The 16,162-nt window shown below is 48.1% G+C and overlaps 1 protein-coding gene across 2 annotated transcripts; it reads left to right on the top strand.

Annotated features, from left to right (window-relative positions):
- The first annotated feature begins 3,341 nt into the window (after nucleotides 1-3,341).
- Nucleotides 3,342-7,108, top strand: LOC123055207 (uncharacterized). 2 transcript variants are annotated; one of them, XM_044479186.1, is made up of 10 exons: nucleotides 3,342-3,751; nucleotides 3,842-4,067; nucleotides 4,157-4,249; nucleotides 4,324-4,493; nucleotides 4,594-4,736; nucleotides 4,836-5,016; nucleotides 5,124-5,730; nucleotides 5,984-6,096; nucleotides 6,234-6,477; nucleotides 6,575-7,108. In XM_044479186.1, the coding sequence occupies exons 1-10, from the start codon at nucleotides 3,594-3,596 to the stop codon at nucleotides 6,812-6,814; spliced, it is 2,175 nt and encodes a 724-aa protein (XP_044335121.1). In that variant the 5' UTR covers nucleotides 3,342-3,593; the 3' UTR covers nucleotides 6,815-7,108. The 2 variants fall into 2 exon arrangements, with proteins under 2 accessions (XP_044335121.1, XP_044335122.1); XM_044479187.1 differs by lacking the exon at nucleotides 3,342-3,751 and having other exon boundaries at nucleotides 4,324-4,497.
- The last annotated feature ends 9,054 nt before the right edge of the window (nucleotides 7,109-16,162 follow it).

Here is a 16,162-nt window from a genome sequence, read left to right as displayed (position 1 = left end):
TGTCCGACGAAGACCAATTTGGGTCCTTCTCTATCCAGGAGGTGAGCCGCATTGGAGCTCCGGATTTGAACTCGGGAGCAGCGGCCCAGGTGGCGTCACAGGGCTCTGTGATATAGAACCACAACTTCTGCCACTCCTTGACAGTCTCGACAAACGTGCCTTTGGGCCATGTGATGTTGGGCATCTCGCTCACCATGGCCCCTCCGCACTCCGCGTGTTGGCCCTCCACCACCTTCGGCTTCACGTTGAAGATCTTGAGCCATAACCCAAAGTAGGGCTGGATGCGGAGGAAAGCCTCACACCCGACAATGAATGCGGAGATGTTGAGGAAGGAGTTCGGGGCTAGATCATGGAAATCTAGCCCATAATAGAACATAAGTCCGCGGACGAAAGGGTGGAGAGGAAACCCTAATCCGCGGACGAAATGGGGGATGAACACCACCCTCTCATTAGGCTTTGGGGTGGGGATGATTTGCCCCTTGCCGGAAGCCGGTGGGTGATTTCTTTCGCTAGGTACCCGGCCGCCCGAAGCCCGGTGATGTCCTTCTCCTTGACGGAGGAGGCCATCCACTTGCCTTGCGCTCCAGATCCGGACATGGTCGAGTGCTTTCTTGAGGCGGAAAAGATGAGGACTTGGGCGCTGGAGCTCGAGAATGGAAGGGCAGAGAGAGAAAGAAGGCATGGGTGAAAGAGTGGAATCCTTATACCCTTATAAAGGCAGTAAATATCAAGCGCCTCCCCACTCGCCTTAAAACTCGCCTGTTCCCAAGGGCTGTGCAAACAGTACGGTCGGATTACCCACGCCCGTATTGATGAGAATCCCACAATAAGGGGACACGATCTCTGCTTTGACAAGACGTGCCAATGAAAACCGCATCTCGAAACATGGAACGGCAGAAGGAAATGGTTCAAAATAATGACCGGGCAGACGTGATGTCACCTTATGAAAAGTTGTCAGCAGATTGGACTCGTGAAATACTATACTCTCCGCGGTTGTGCGTGGAACTTGTGTTGCAGATCCGGACACGTTCGTCATGTCCGAAGACTATCTTGGAGTGTTCGGAAAGGGGAACCCGCCCTGCAATGCCGAAGACAATCTGCACGCCGGACACCTCGTCATTGAAGCCTGGTTCAGGGGCTACTGAGGGAGTCCTGGACTAAGGGGTCCTCGGGCGTCCGACCTGTTATACATGGGCCGGACTAATGGGCTGTGAAGATACAAGACCGAAGACACTACCCGTGTCCGGATGGGACTCTCCTTGGCGTGGGAGGCAAGCTTGGCGATCAAATATGAAGATTTCCTTCTCTGTAACCGACTTGATGTAACCCTAGATCCCTCCGGTGTCTATATAAACCGGAGGGCTTAGTCCGGATCAGGGCAGAGAGACAATCATAGTCATACAGGCTAGACTTCTAGGGTTTTAGCCATTACGATCTCGTGGTAGATCAACTCTTGTAACACTCATATTCATCAAGATCAATCAAGCAGGAAGTAGGGTATTACCTCCATAGAGAGGGCCCGAACCTGGGTAAACATTGTGTCCCCCGTCTCCTATTACCATCGATCCTAGACGCACAGTTCGGGACCCCCTACCCGAGATCCGCCGGTTTTGACACCGACAAGGGGGGCACCCCAAAGGCACACCAAGTCTTCACTTAGCCCTGTGCGGTGCCCCCCTCCACAGTTACACACCTCCGTCATATCGTCGTAGTGCTTCGGCGAAGCCCTATGCCGGTAACTTCATCATCACCGTCGCCACGCCGTCGTGCTGACGAAACTCTCCCTCGTCCTCAACTAGATCAAGAGCTCGAGGGACGTCATCGAGCTGAATGTGTGCTGAACGCGGAGGTGCCGTACGTTCGGTGCTTGGATCGTTTGGATCGCGAAGACGTTCGACTACATCAACCGCGTTACTAAACGCTTCTGCTTTCGGTCTATGAGGGTACGTGGACACACTCTCCCCGCTCGTTGCTATGCTTCTCCTAGATAGATCTTGCGTGATCGTAGGATTTTTTTTTTTGAAATACTACGTTCCCCAACACGGGGCCCATGTAAGCATGAAGGTCTGAAACTGCCTCCAATGCATTTAAACTATCTGATTCAATGATTATATTGGAGCACCGGATATTTGAAGCCAGAATAAGACCATACCGAATAGCCTTTATCTCTGCCGAAACCACTGATGCTACATGAACCATAGGCCATGTTGCCGCTGCGATAAAATTACCCCAGTCATCTCTCGCCACAGCTCTGCAAGCTCCTGCCAAGGTCTCCGCATGAAATGACGCATCTACATTAATTTTCACATAGCCTGTCTCAGGTTTCTTCCATATTTGATTAGATTTTTGAACTGGCTGATTCGGAGTATTTGCACGGATGAAATTCGTGGCCAATACCCGTATTGACACAGCCGTCTTATCAGGAGGTTGCACGGGCACTCCTTTCACCGCTTTGCCTCCTCTGCCACCAGATATACCACATGGCAACAAGGATAAACTCTGGAGCCGGTATTTCATGTACCATAGTTCGAAGTTGTAGGAGTATCTCTAAGTTAATAGAACCAGACCGGTCCCGAGCTACCGCATGCCTGATAGTTTCTCCAAGATTGAGCGCAGACCATACCTTGTTAGCCCTCGTGCATGTGAAGATACAATGTTGTATGTCCTCCAGGCCAACTTTGCACATCGGGCATTGTGGAATTAGGGGTATGTGTCTACCCGCAAGAACTCGAAAGCAAGGTAAAACACCCTTACCTTTCATCTTAAGTGCTTTATCTTCCCCGGGATTCTCAATTGCCATAAGTCCTTCCAAGTTGGGTAGATCAGTAACTATTCTTGTCATCTTCTATTAAAAATTGCAATGCCCCGAAGGATGCCTAGACAAAACACACTCAATATATTTCACTCGAGTTTTGTATTTATACTTCGTGTATATGTGTCTATATTTTCATTTGCCTATTGTAATACAATAAACCACATTAAGTTGTAATTTGATTATCTAAGCCCTCAGGTGCAATGTATGTATCAGTAGTATGTCGATAGGTTCCGATGGCAACCATTGGGTCCACGATCCAATGGCGCACAAGCCCCCGTAGCATGGGAGCATTGGAATGGGGGAGCGCCTGATGTTCTCCCCGGAGTGACGACGCCGATGCGTAACGCGTACGCATTCATTGCGTGGCAGCAAAACCGAACAGCAACGGCAGATGGCGGTGGCGTGGCGGCACGGCGACGAGAACGATGGAGGACGTAGTACTGTACAAGCTAGCAGATCTGCAGATGTAGCATCAATCTCCTCCGCTTTTTTGAAGCAACCGCAACCTGGTTGCCCCCGAACCGAAGCCAATCCAAAGCCACGCGTGCTCCCGATCCATGCGCACCGGACGGACACCCGGCTCCCGCGGAGCAGAGCAAAAGCAGAGACGGGCCACGATCGCGCGCACCAACCAACCAACCACTTTCCCCGGGAAGGGCAGCGCGTCCGGAGCACGGCACGGCACGCGCGATCCCCTCTGCCGCCTTGGCCGGGCGTACGTGCGCGCGCGCGCGCTTGACGGGGTCACGGGCGATGCGGCCGGCCGCCACGCGCCGCGATGGGCCTCTTTGACGGCCTCTTCCCCGGCCGGCGCGACGACGGCGTGAGGATGGGCCAGGAGGCGTCGGCGTCGGCGTCCACGTCGGCGCAGCAGTGCGGCGGCGACATCTCCGCGCTCTCGCCCACCGCCGCCTCCGTCGTCCGCCGATGCGCGCAGTGCGTGTCCCAGTCCCATCTCCCTGCGCCGTCCTTGGATTCTTGGACTGACGGATCGATCCGATGTTGGTTTTCGTGGGTGGCGTGCAGGATCGCGGGCGTGCCGGTGGAGCAGCTGGTGCGGCGGGTGGAGCCGGACGAGCAGCCGCCGCTCGCCTACGCCAGGAGCATCGTGGAGTACTGCTCCTACGTCGCCCTGCGCGCCGAGACCCGGCGCCGCCACGACCACCTCGGCGACAGGGAGTTCCACTCCCTCACCTACGACATGATGCTCGCCTGGGAGGCGCCCGACCACGACACCGACGCGGAGCTCCAGGTTCGCCACACCGAAACTACTCGACGCATCGATGGCAGGAAGCAGTTCACCTTAGTGGCTGATCAAAATAGATGGTTCCGACCTTGTAGAAAACGGCGTTCGCCTGGGGTGACGGCGGCGATGACGATGACGACGACGGCGGGTCCATATTCTACTCCAGCCCCACGAAGACGGCCATCCAGGTTCCGTCATCGTGCTGTGTTCTTAGCTTCTTGCTCAATCGACTCGAGCATACGATGGATTATGGAATGTGTAGGTTGACGGGAGGAGGACGGTCGGGCCGGAGGCGTTCGCGAAGATCGCGCCCGCCTGCCCGGCCATGGCGCACCCGATCACCGTCCGCAACCTCTTCGACGCGCTCACCAACTCCACCGGCGGCCGCCTCCACTTCCTCATCTACCACAAGTACCTCACGAGCCTGGACGAGTAGGTGACACACATCCTCTGCCCTGAGCCTCTGAACAACATCCATTTTCCTGGGTCGCAGCAATGTGGCATCATATATCATATCTCTGTTGATCTTCAGCGTGCTGAGGTCGACGAAATGCATCTCCGGCGGACACAAGGCGCCGGCGCTGGACCTCTGCGACGGCGAGGTGGTGCTCGACATCTTCGGAGCCGCCACGACGCAGCCGGTCCTGCAGCACATCGGCACGTCCACGTGGCCTGGTTAAGCACCTTCCCTATGGTACATTTTTGGCCCGGCGCTGCTGGTCCGTGCTCCTTCAGGAGGGCCTCATATAAGGTGATGCGTCCACGTTGTCGCAGGGAGGCTCACGCTGACGAACCACGCCCTCTACTTCGAGGCCATCGGCGTCGACTTCTCCTACGGCGACGCCGTCGTCTACGACCTCACCAAGGACCTGAAGCAGTGCGTGAAGCGCGAGTCCACGGGGCCATGGGGAGCTCACCTCTTCGACAAGGCCGTCATGTACAAATCTAGCTCCATGTGAGTGAGTGCCTGATCATCTTCAAATTATTTGCAATTTTCAGTTCTTGCAATCATGTAGTATGACATAGGTTTATAACACATTTAGTTTTGGTACCTATCGATAGAAATGAGCCGGTGTTCTTCGAGTTCCCCCAATTCAAGGGCCACAGCCGGCGGGACTACTGGTTCGCTGTGATCAAGGAGGTGCTGCACGCCCACAAGTTCATCAGGAGGTACCGGCTCGTGGGCTTCCAGAAGGCCGAGGCGCTCGCCGTCGCGACGCTGGGGATCCTCCGGTACCGCGCCGTGAAAGAGGGGTTCCACATACTGCCGGCCTACTTCAAGACCACCCTGGCCTTCAACCTAGCAGAGAAGCTGCCCAAGGGGGACAAGATATTGGAGGCATTGTATGGCCAGCTGCAGGAACATTGCTCGAGGTTCAGGGGAGGCGATGACTTGGCAGCTCAGGGCAGTTCCGACGAGCTGGCACTCGCGGATCCATTTCCGCTGTCGGCATTTACGCTCGTGCGGATGGGGCTGCTGACGCTCAGGAAGGAGGACAATCCCGAGGAAAGGGATTTCGCCGTCGGGGATGTCCAGATTGGAAGGACCAGCTCGGTGCAGATGGCTCTGGAGCGATCTGTTGGGTATTCCGGTAGAGTGGAGGCCGCACGCGCGACGCTCGATCAGGTCAAGGTGGAGGACATTGACACCAATGTGGCTGTCCTAAAGGTATTAATCTTTGAGTATTTCACATTCTTGTGTAATATTTGGGTTCAAGTATTAATACCGAAAGTCTGAAATGCACACTGAAGATCATGGTGAAAAAATAATGATCAGTAGAGACATGCAAAACCCTGAACTTCTATTACTCGTAATTGGGCAGGATTTTACTGATACCGAATTACTCATAAAGTCAAGATGGACTTAAATGGATTAATATTCCCGATTACTGATGTTTTATTGGTTGCATCTTAACGTGCAGGAATTAGTGTTTCCTTTGATTGAAATAGGCAAGAGGCTTGTCTTTCTGGCTGAGTGGGAAGATCCACTTAAGTCATATGTTTTCTTGCTCTGTTTCCTCTACGTAGTTTACAGGTAATATTCATGGTCCAGGACTGAGCATATCTAATGATATAACAGAAGATTTTCCCTTCTCTTTATCCAAACAAGTTTCCTGCCTATCCCTTTAAAGATAAGTGATGTGATTCTTTTTATCTGTATGCAATCCGCAGAGGCTTGATATGGTACATATTTCCCGGCTTTTTGGTCGGGTCTACCGCTTTCATGCTATGGAACAAGCACCATGGCAACAGGCATTTCATCGAAGCATTCGAAGTCACAACCCCGCCTCGTCGACGAACCGTTGAACAACTCCTTGCTCTACAGGAAGCCATCTCACAGCTGGAGGCACATGTCCAAGCTGGAAACATTTTTCTCCTCAAGCTTCGGTCCCTCATGCTCGCAGCTTTTCCTCAGGTTAATCATCTGCCCCAAGCCCGTACTATGATTCAACCCTTTCTGCATCAAATCTCTGCGTAACTTAGCCTATCTGACAACTGTTACATGGTACCAGAGCACGAACAAAGTCGCGACCACGATGCTCGTTGCGGCTGCAGCATTTGCGTTTATGCCGTTCCGGATCATATTCGTGCTCATTCTGTTGGAGGCTTACACGAGGCATATGCCACTGAGGAAGAAGAGCAGCGAGAAGCTGGTGAGGAGGTTGAGGGAGTGGTGGCTCCGGATCCCTGCTGCTCCTGTGCAGCTCTTGAGGCCTCATGACTCCAGAAGATGGAGGTCGAGGCGGAGATAAGGACACATGTTAATATTTCTTTTTTTGGAAGTTAGAAATGTAGATATTGTACAGACATCATGGCAAAGTTCAAAAAGAAACATTACCGACATAAGTTCACAAAGAGAGGGCTGAACCTGATCTTAATCATTAGTTGGGTGAGAGATTTTATTCTTGCTATGGGCAGGATATCAGTTGCACAAAAAGCGGGATCATGAAAGATATTTGTAATATAATTCAGGTGTTGAATAGGAATGCGTTCATTGAAAATGGCATTTGGAGCCTGAGTGTCAGGTTGCTCGATATGAATTTTGATACCGCCTCGTGGTCCCCTTTGGAGTTTGTATTCTACTCCCTCCGTAAACAAATATAAGAACGTTTAGGACATTAAAATAGTGATCTAAACACTTTTATATTAGTTTACAGAGGGAGTAGTATACTCAGCGCGGAGGAGGCTGTCACGGGTCGAGAGAACATTGGGCACGGGCTGATCAGAGTGAATTGTGCCATTCGAACACTGCACATGTGCCTATTTGTTCGTTGCGAAGCCATCACGCCGCCTTCTTACTCGCAGCACTGTCATCTCGGTCAATAGCTACCATTGATCAAATAGGGCGTTACCATTTACAACTTCATGATACATTGTCGTCCCTCTGTTCCATACTAGAATGATTTCTTGTTCAGCATACATCAACAGAACTACCTATCTTTGTATTCATGTTTTAATTATAAAACCAAATACATGTAGCACATAATCAATTATTTTTGCTGTGAAAAAAAACACTCAAATATATATATTAATCAAACCAGCAGCACACAACCTTAAATAGATTAGATTGAAGTCACTGGGGACGACCGTGTTCTCCCTTAACACTGAAGTTAGCCTAACATTGTTGATCACAGACAACAAGCCATGAAGCCCCCACAACCGGAAGAGCCGCATATCCAAAGGTCTCCAATAAATCTCACAGGCCTCATGTCGGCACCAGTAGACATGGTGGAGATGCGGCCGGAGGACCAAATGGTGAAGCTAAGCCACCGCCGCCGCACCAACAAACCTTTTGCAAACCCTAGCCTCAGTGTGCAAAACGGGTGGTGGGAAGTACACGAGTGAATTGCAAGAAACCACCACATTTGGGGCTTCTCTTGCAGAAAACTACCTGGTCGCTAATCTTTTGCAAAAGCCACCGCACATTCAGTAATAGTTTTGCAGAGTGCACTGAACCTGTCATTTGGCGCGGTTGAGGGCGTTTCCGACAGGTGGGGCCCAATTTGGGTGACGTGGCCTAACGGACGCGCGGACGGCGCCGTTTGGTCCAGACCGACGCGGTCTGGTCGCGCCGGACAGACCGACCGCCCGCACCTGACCAGACCAGACCTCTCCCTCCAGCTCCAAATCCATGGCGACGACGAAACCTGGCGGCGTGGACGGCGGCGGCGGAGTTGCTGCCGGTGGGGATGCTCCGGGCGGCGGTGCTGGAGATCCACCGGAGTACTGCGGGAGCTCCCATCCCTCGAGCGCGCTGCCTCTTCCCCAACCGCCGTCGCCGCCGAAGTCGTTGGAATACGCGGCGGCTACTGCATTCGCCCAGGCGGTGAAGGCCAATCCGACGGGCAGCCACCATTTTGCCTCGTCCTTCGGCGGTGTGGAGTAAGTCATCCTCCTCCTTCTTTGTCATTTCCCCGATTGGTATTCTAGGGTTAGGGTTCTAGGGTTAGGGTTCTATGGTTAGTCTTCTTGGGTACGTGTAGTACGGTTAAGGTTCTAGGGTTAGGGTTCTAGCATTAGGGTTAGTGTTATATGACATCCTCTCTGTCAACTGATTGTTGGTGTCACAGAAATTAATTTTAACATGAGTACTTTGACACAAATCCTCTGTGTCTGTTGTTTGATCAAATACTCTCTTTCACCAACTTTAGTATTGTAAATTGAATCAGAAATTTCTGTTGCCACCAATTTTAACTCTGTTAACTGAATTTTGTGAACACTGTTAACTGAATTTATTGAACACTGTACACTGTTAACTGAATTTTTTTAACACTGTTAACTGAATTTCTGTTGCCACCAATGAGACCTCTTAACAATAATTTTAACATTGTTAAATGAATTACTTAACAGCAAAATTAAATGCATTTTATCTGAATTTGTAGCTTGGATGATGAAGAATGGGAAGTGAGGTTCCATTTCCTAGACAGAGATAACTTAGAAAGAACAATCTGTTTATCAGACATAACCTTCTGGAATCTCATTTCCCTAATAGAGGTAGAAGGCTATAGTTCAAGGGATTTTATGTATTATGTTAGAGATCCAGGAGCTGGGGTGTCAGGAATGGAAGAATTAACTGATGATGACAAGGTGGAAGAAATGTTGGATCACATAGCTAGTAAAGGAAAGAATGTTGTTAACATTACAGTTATGAGAAGTGATGCACCTAGACCAGTTGATTTGAACATTGGTCATGCTTATGAAGAGCAGGTTCCTTTGTCAGAAATAGGTGTACCAGTTGTCTATGAGGTAGACAATTCAGGAGTTCTTTTCCCCAGTCCAGTGAAACCCCAACCACAGCCAGTCCAAGTAATGAACACACAGGAGAGCTCTTTTTTGTTGAAGCAAAAGGGCCCAAGTGAACCTGAGTTTGCTTTGGACAATGGTAATGAGAGGCATGAGTATTTCATGGAGACAGACCAAGAGCAAGAGCACATTGAGCAGATGATGGAGCAGAAAAGAAATGAAGAAATTCAGAGGTACAGGAGTAATAAGATACAAAGAGAGAAGTACAAGGCAGCAAAAAGAAAACTCCCACAGCTGCTTGCTGAGGAGTTCACTGATAGTGAAAGTGAGGATGAAGATCTAGAAGATGAGGACATATTGGCTAGGTTGGAGGCAATGAAGAGGCATAGGGATGATCCACTATATCACTTTGAAGGAGACACTGATGTAGAAGAGCTATATGGACCAGATGAGGAGGAGGAGGAGAATGAAGGAAGAGATGAAGAGGAAGGACAGGAGGAGCCACTAGATGAGGGCTTGAGAGGAGGAAGCGATGTAGGAGGAAGCAGTGCAGGAGGTAGCAGCAGCACAGGAGGAAGTAAGAGGAGGGGGAAGCGGCCAACAACAAGATCCCATGCAAGTTTGGATCAAATCATAGAGCAAGACTGGGCACCTTCATCTGATGAGGAGAGCAACCCAGGTGACTTAAGTCAGGAAGAGAATGATTGGGCTCAGCTTCCAGCATTTAAGCTACCAAATGGTAGGAAGAGCAGGGCCAAAAAGAATAAAGTTAGGGTTTGGTATGATGAGAAGAGGGAAAACCCACAAGAACAATTTGTCAAGAAACTTTGTTTCCTAGATGTGTAGCAGTTCAGAAGGGCACTGCTTACATTTCACATCTCACAAAACAGGAACTACTCATTTCATAGGAACTACTCAGATAGAGTTATTGTAGTTTGCAGTACAGATGACTGTCCTTTTTTCATTGCTGCTTCCAAAATTGCACATGAGAAGACATTTTGCATAAAGAAAATGAACTTGTACCACAATTGTCCTGCTGTTGGAGAGAGCACCAAAGTGACTGCTAGGTGGTTGGCACATGAGTGTGAGCAACAGTTAAGGTCTGACATAAACACACCAGTCCAGGCAATATTGGACAATTTGAAGAAAAAACATGGAATTGAAGTGTCCATTCACATGGCCTACAGGGCAAGGAAAGCAGCTAAGGAAGTTGTCCAAGGAGATCAGAGGGCACAATACACTAGGATAAGGGATTACCTCCAAGCTCTGCTGGATACCAATCCTGGAAGTAGATGCATTGTTACAACAAAGCATTTAAAGACTCATCCTAGCATAAACCCTAGATTTCATGGCTTGTTCATGTGCCTCAATGCTTGCAAAGAGGGCTTCCTAAATGGTTGCAGACCCTTCATAGGTACTTGCATAATTATTTTGGCAACATCTTTCCCATTGCATTTGGTTATGGTTGGTACTAATGTGTTCTGTTTGGTTTTAGGTGTTGATGGTTGCTTTGTTAAGTTGACAACAGGGCAATAAATATTGGCTGCAATTGGAAGAGATGGTAATAACAACATCTTTCCCATTGCATTTGTAATTGTTGACAAGGAAGACACTGCCAGCTGGTCCTGGTTTCTAACCCAGCTCAAGTATGCTCTTGGTGGTGAGTCAGGGAAGTATGGCAACTACAGTATCATATCTGATAGACAAAAGGTACCTCACACATCATCATTCTTATATTTACTGAAGTTTTACCATGCTTAGTACTGTCAAATTGTTTGTTGTTATACTATATTTTGAACACTAGTTATTTAAACAGGGCCTTCTTAAAGCCATAAACAATGTCTTTCCAAATTTCCCTCAAAGATTCCGCCTTAGACATATTTATCAGAACTTTCAAACAGCTGGCTTTAGAGGTGAAGAGTTAAAGAAGTATATGGATCAGGCTAGTTATTCATATACTGAGCATGGTTTTGATCAAGCAATGGAAGGCATGAAAAGAGAGTGTGAGGCAGCTTGGAAATGGCTTAGAAAGATACACAAGCATACATGGGCTAGACATGCCATGGACAAAAATTGTAAAACTGATTTGGTTGTTAACAATATTAGTGAAGTTTTCAACAAAATGATACTTGATGTGAGAGGGAAACCAATTAAAACCATGGTTGATGGCATCAGAACTAAATTGCTAGTTAAGTTCAATGCAAACGGGACCAAGACTGAGACAGCCAAGTGGCAGATATGCCCAACATATGTTGAAAAGCTAGAAGAAGCAAAACACCATGCTAGATACTGTCAGTCCATCAAAGCAGGACCTGATCTATACCAGGTTAGCAGTGGAGAAAGCACATATGCAGTAAATCTGCAAGTGCACACATGTGGGTGTAGCAAATGGGACATGACTGGTGTTCCTTGCAAGCATGGTGTTTCTGCAATTAACAAGGCAAAACTTCATCCAAAAGATTTTGTTAGTGATTTCTTCAAGAAACCAATGTACCAAGCAGCCTACAATCCAATTGTGTATCCTGTGCCTGGGCCTGATCTATGGCCAAATACTGGGACCCCTGACATAGAACCACCAGTTTTCAGAGACAAGCCAGGAAAGAAGCAGACTAAGAGGAGAAGGAATCAATTTGAGAAGCCAGCTCCCAAGGATACTTCAAGGATGGCAACAATAACCTGCAGCAATTGCAACTTGACAGGTCATAGGTACACTACCTGCCAAAAACTCTGAAGCGAGCCCTAGCAATGAGAAGGAACCAACACCAGGTTAAATCTTGTGTATATATGTTGTCACTGCAGGTTAAATCTTGTGTATATTTAATACTATGTTCTAATCTGTCTATATGTTGTCACTGTAGGAAAACAGGGGAGTTGCGCGCGCAGTACAGGGAGATCGCGCGCTGGTTCCCCAGTCTGGAGATGCTAAGGAACCATGCCCGCGGCCTGGTGAAGGTGATGACACCTGCCGAAAGGCAGGGTGCCTTCCCTGCCGGCCGCACCGTCCCGCTGGCGACCATTCTCCTGTGGGCGATGCACGAGGTGCAGCGCTCCCCCGACCCTAGGCAGCACGCCCATTGGTGGATGTACCGCTCATCCACCACGCCGCCGGCCGTCGCGGATGACATCACCGACGCCGTCCTCGCTCTCCCAGCCCCCATCAACAACGCCTATTGGGAGAGGTGCAATCCATGGGTCCTCGGGCCAGACGAGGACTCTGACGCCGAGTTTTCTAACGACTACAACTCTGATGAATCTGACGACTACTCCTCTGACGACGAGGTGGACGAGGTCGTCGTACTCTCCTCCGACTCCTCCGATGACGAGCCTGATGTGCAGCTCCTGGCGCCCGTCCTCGACGCTGTGGAGGGGCAGAAGAATAGCCCAATTGATGTGGATAAGCTGCCGGAGGTCGCCGACAACCCAGAGCTCGTCATCGTGAAGAAACAAGAGGAGGGTGGCGGTGAAGATGTGGTGGAGCCAGCGCCGGCCAAGAAGAAGAGGACGGCGGTGAACAACAATGACGTGCGGCGCTCCCAACGCATGAAGATGCTGAAGAAGGAGGAGTGACATGTTGTCTTCAGTTTTGTTAATAGAAGAAAAAGTTCAGTTCCGTCAGTACGTTAGTATGCCAGTTCTATCTATGTCAGTTGTATCTATGTCAGACTATCTATGTTAGTATGCCAGTTCTATCTATGTCAGACTATCTATGCAGTATGAACTTGCTATCTATGTTCACTATCTACTTGCTATAATCCAAGCTGATAATTCATCACAAACTGAACTTAATCCAAGCTAATAATTCATCACAAACAGAGTACTCTCACAAACAACATACAATCCAAGGTTCATTGCTACAGAAATAATAGAGTTCACCACAATAAAGCTTAACACATTACAAGCTTTCCTCCATAGCTACTACAAAATACATCATTGACACACATGGTCAGATAACAACACAACTTAGTCCTCATCACAAATAGCCTTAATCTGGTGAAGCTTCCTCTTGTTGCTATCACCTGCTGTCTTGAGCTCAACAATGCAGGAAGCAAGAGTACTCTTCTCCATGGTCAACTTCTCCTTCACTTTCATCAGCTCAGCAATGCAACAATCCAGCTTATCCTTCTCTTTCTTCAGGTCATCCTTCTCTTTCTTCAGGTCAGCATAGCAAATCTCCAAAGTCCTCTTATCAGAGCTCAACTTTTCCTTCTCTTTAAGATGGTTGAACTTCAAATTCCTAATGACAGTGGCTTGAGCTACATGAATTTGCTTTAACTGGTGAACAACAGCCTTTAATTTTTTGATCTCAGCATCCTTTGTCATGCTGCTTTCCACACTAACTGAAATGTTCTCAGCATCATTCTTCTGTTTTACCTCAGGCTAGCTATCCTTATAATCCAAGAGGTTGTTCACATCTTCAACAAGCTTCTCATATGTCTCCTGCAACTCTTTTTTCTGCTGTGTGAGATTGTGTACAGTGCTTGAATGCTCTAGGCATGCCATCTTGTTATCATGCTGGCTATGCTCATACATAAGCCACATCTTATGAATAGCATTCTGCAGATGCTCTGGCCAATGCCCATCTACCCACTGCACTAATCCATAATTTGCAACACCCTACAATAGAAAAATCAGTTCAAAATTACAGACATTACTTACAGATTCAGTTAAATAGCTCATTCAGTTTATGTACCAGAATCAGATTCATTTAATGATGAATAATTATGAAAACTAAAACTAAGAACAGTACCTATGAACCCTAGAACTAAATTCAGTAACTATGAACCCTAGAACATGAGCAGTAACTATGAACCCTAGAACATGAACAGTAGCTATGAACCCTAGAACATGAACAGTAACTACAAACCCTAGAACAAGAATTGGAATGCTGCAAACACAACTTAAAACTTACTTCAGTGGCACAGGCAATGAACCTCCTACCAGTGCTTATCCCCTCAAATGCAACATACTTCCTCCCTGGATTCCCATGCTCACAAATCACATTCAAGTCGTCAGCAAGACCCTCGAACGACGGCTCATCAATTATAGCTGGGATCTAAGAAATCCAACAAAAACTTGTTCAAATCGAGCAAATGTTCAACCCTAGAAACCCTAGAACACAAATGAGCAATAGAAGGTTCTGACCTTGAGAGGGGAGTCGTCGGAGGAGATGTACTGTGCGGCGGAGCCGTCAGTGCTCTCATTGTCGCTCCAGGACACCATGGCGGACGGCGGCCGGCGGAGACCGGAGAGGAGAGGAGCAAATGGGAGGGGAGGGAGCGAGCATGGGAGCAGAGAGAGCGAGCGTGAGAGCAGAGAGAGCGAGCGAGATGTGGTCGGGCGCGGGCGGTCTGTCTCTGGCGACCCGACCGCGTCTGTCTTAAGCAAACGGCGCCGTCCGTGCGCCCATGAGGCCACGTCAGAGATTTTGGGCCCCACCTTTCGGAAACGCCCTCAACCGCGCCAAATGACAGGTTCAGTGCACTCTGCAAAACTATTACTGAATGTGCGGTGGCTTTTGCAAAAGATTAGCGACCAGGTAGTTTTCTGCAAGAGAAGCCCCAAATGTGATGGTTTCTTGCAATTCACTCGAAGTACACTGCAAACCATTGACGCCGCCATAGACAACACTGTCAATATTGGAGGGCTAGAGAAAGAATTATTCACCGGGTCATTGCACCCACCATTTATGATGCGAAACAGTTGAAAGGGTTGAAGAGGCAGACAACGAATGCCTACCTAAAGTCCCCAAAACATGGGAAAGTACGTCTCCGCCCGGTAGACCGGGTCCTCCGGGTGCACCCTCACCAGCAGTGATGGCTAGGGAGGATGCTGGGGAGGGGGTTACTAGTGGAAGAGAAGTAGGAGCACGACGCGCCCAAGATTGCCTCTCGCTAGGTTTAGTGTTAGGAGAGTAAACATGCATGCAAGCTTTTCCTCCACCACATAAACAATTTGGATGCATATTTAACATTTTCTTTAACACAACCACAGAATTTTAGATAAAATAATTTTACCAACATCAAATGATCAAGACAAGAGTAATAGAGAATATGACATTACATGCTCCTAGACTGGATATAATAATTAGCAACTAACCTAAAGTTCTAATATTCTGGTGAAGTGGAGGTTGTTTGCCTGATGCTCGATCAGGTTCAAGTGAAGGAAAAAATATATCTATGTTGTTGTCCTTAAGGTATTGATCATTATCTCCAAGTACTTCACACTTAACATTCTTGTATAGGATTTGAATTCAAATAGTGATACTTAATATATATGTGAAATGAACACATAAGAGATCTTGGTGGAAAAAAATCATGATTCATAGAGACATGCCAAACCCTGAACTTCTATTATTCATAACCAAAATTCAGGATTTATTTGAGATTACTATGCCATATTAACATGCATGAACTGTTATCTCCTTTGATTGAAATATGCAAACTGTTTTTCTCTTTGCCCGAATGGAAAGATCCACTTAAGTCATATGTCTTCTTGTCCCTAGAGGCTTGATATGGTATATGTTTCCTGGGTCTTTGCTTGGCTCATATTTTCATGTTGTACAATAAGTACCATGAGAACAAGAAGCCAGTGTAAGCATTTTAAGTCACACATTCTCCCCGAAGATGAACCACCGAACAACTCACTGGTTCTGCACAAAGCCATCTCACCACTGGAGGCACATGTATAAGCTGGAAACATACTTCTCCCCAAGCTTCTGGCCCTCATGTTTGCGACCTTCCTATGTTCACCTAATAACTCACAGGTTCCCTCAAAGCATGGTTAAATACATCTTCGTCGTTCTCCTAATTTTTCGATCTTGACAACTGTTACATGGTATTTCAGAACATGAACAAAAT

The sequence above is a fragment of the Triticum aestivum genome, chromosome 2D (genome assembly GCF_018294505.1).
Source record: "Triticum aestivum cultivar Chinese Spring chromosome 2D, IWGSC CS RefSeq v2.1, whole genome shotgun sequence".
Lineage (NCBI taxonomy): Eukaryota > Viridiplantae > Streptophyta > Magnoliopsida > Poales > Poaceae > Triticum > Triticum aestivum.
Note: the sequence above shows the minus strand (reverse complement) of the source record. Positions and strands in the feature narration are given on the sequence as shown.

Bases quoted from the DNA above. Each gene is read 5' to 3' on its own strand.
- LOC123055207 (XM_044479186.1), top strand. From the start codon at position 3,594: ATGGGCCTCTTTGACGGCCTCTTCCCCGGCCGGCGCGACGACGGCGTG. The intron at 3,752-3,841 runs GTGCGTGTCCCA...GGTGGCGTGCAG, and splicing joins GTCGTCCGCCGATGCGCGCA to GATCGCGGGCGTGCCGGTGG. The intron at 6,478-6,574 runs GTTAATCATCTG...ACATGGTACCAG, and splicing joins TGCTCGCAGCTTTTCCTCAG to AGCACGAACAAAGTCGCGAC.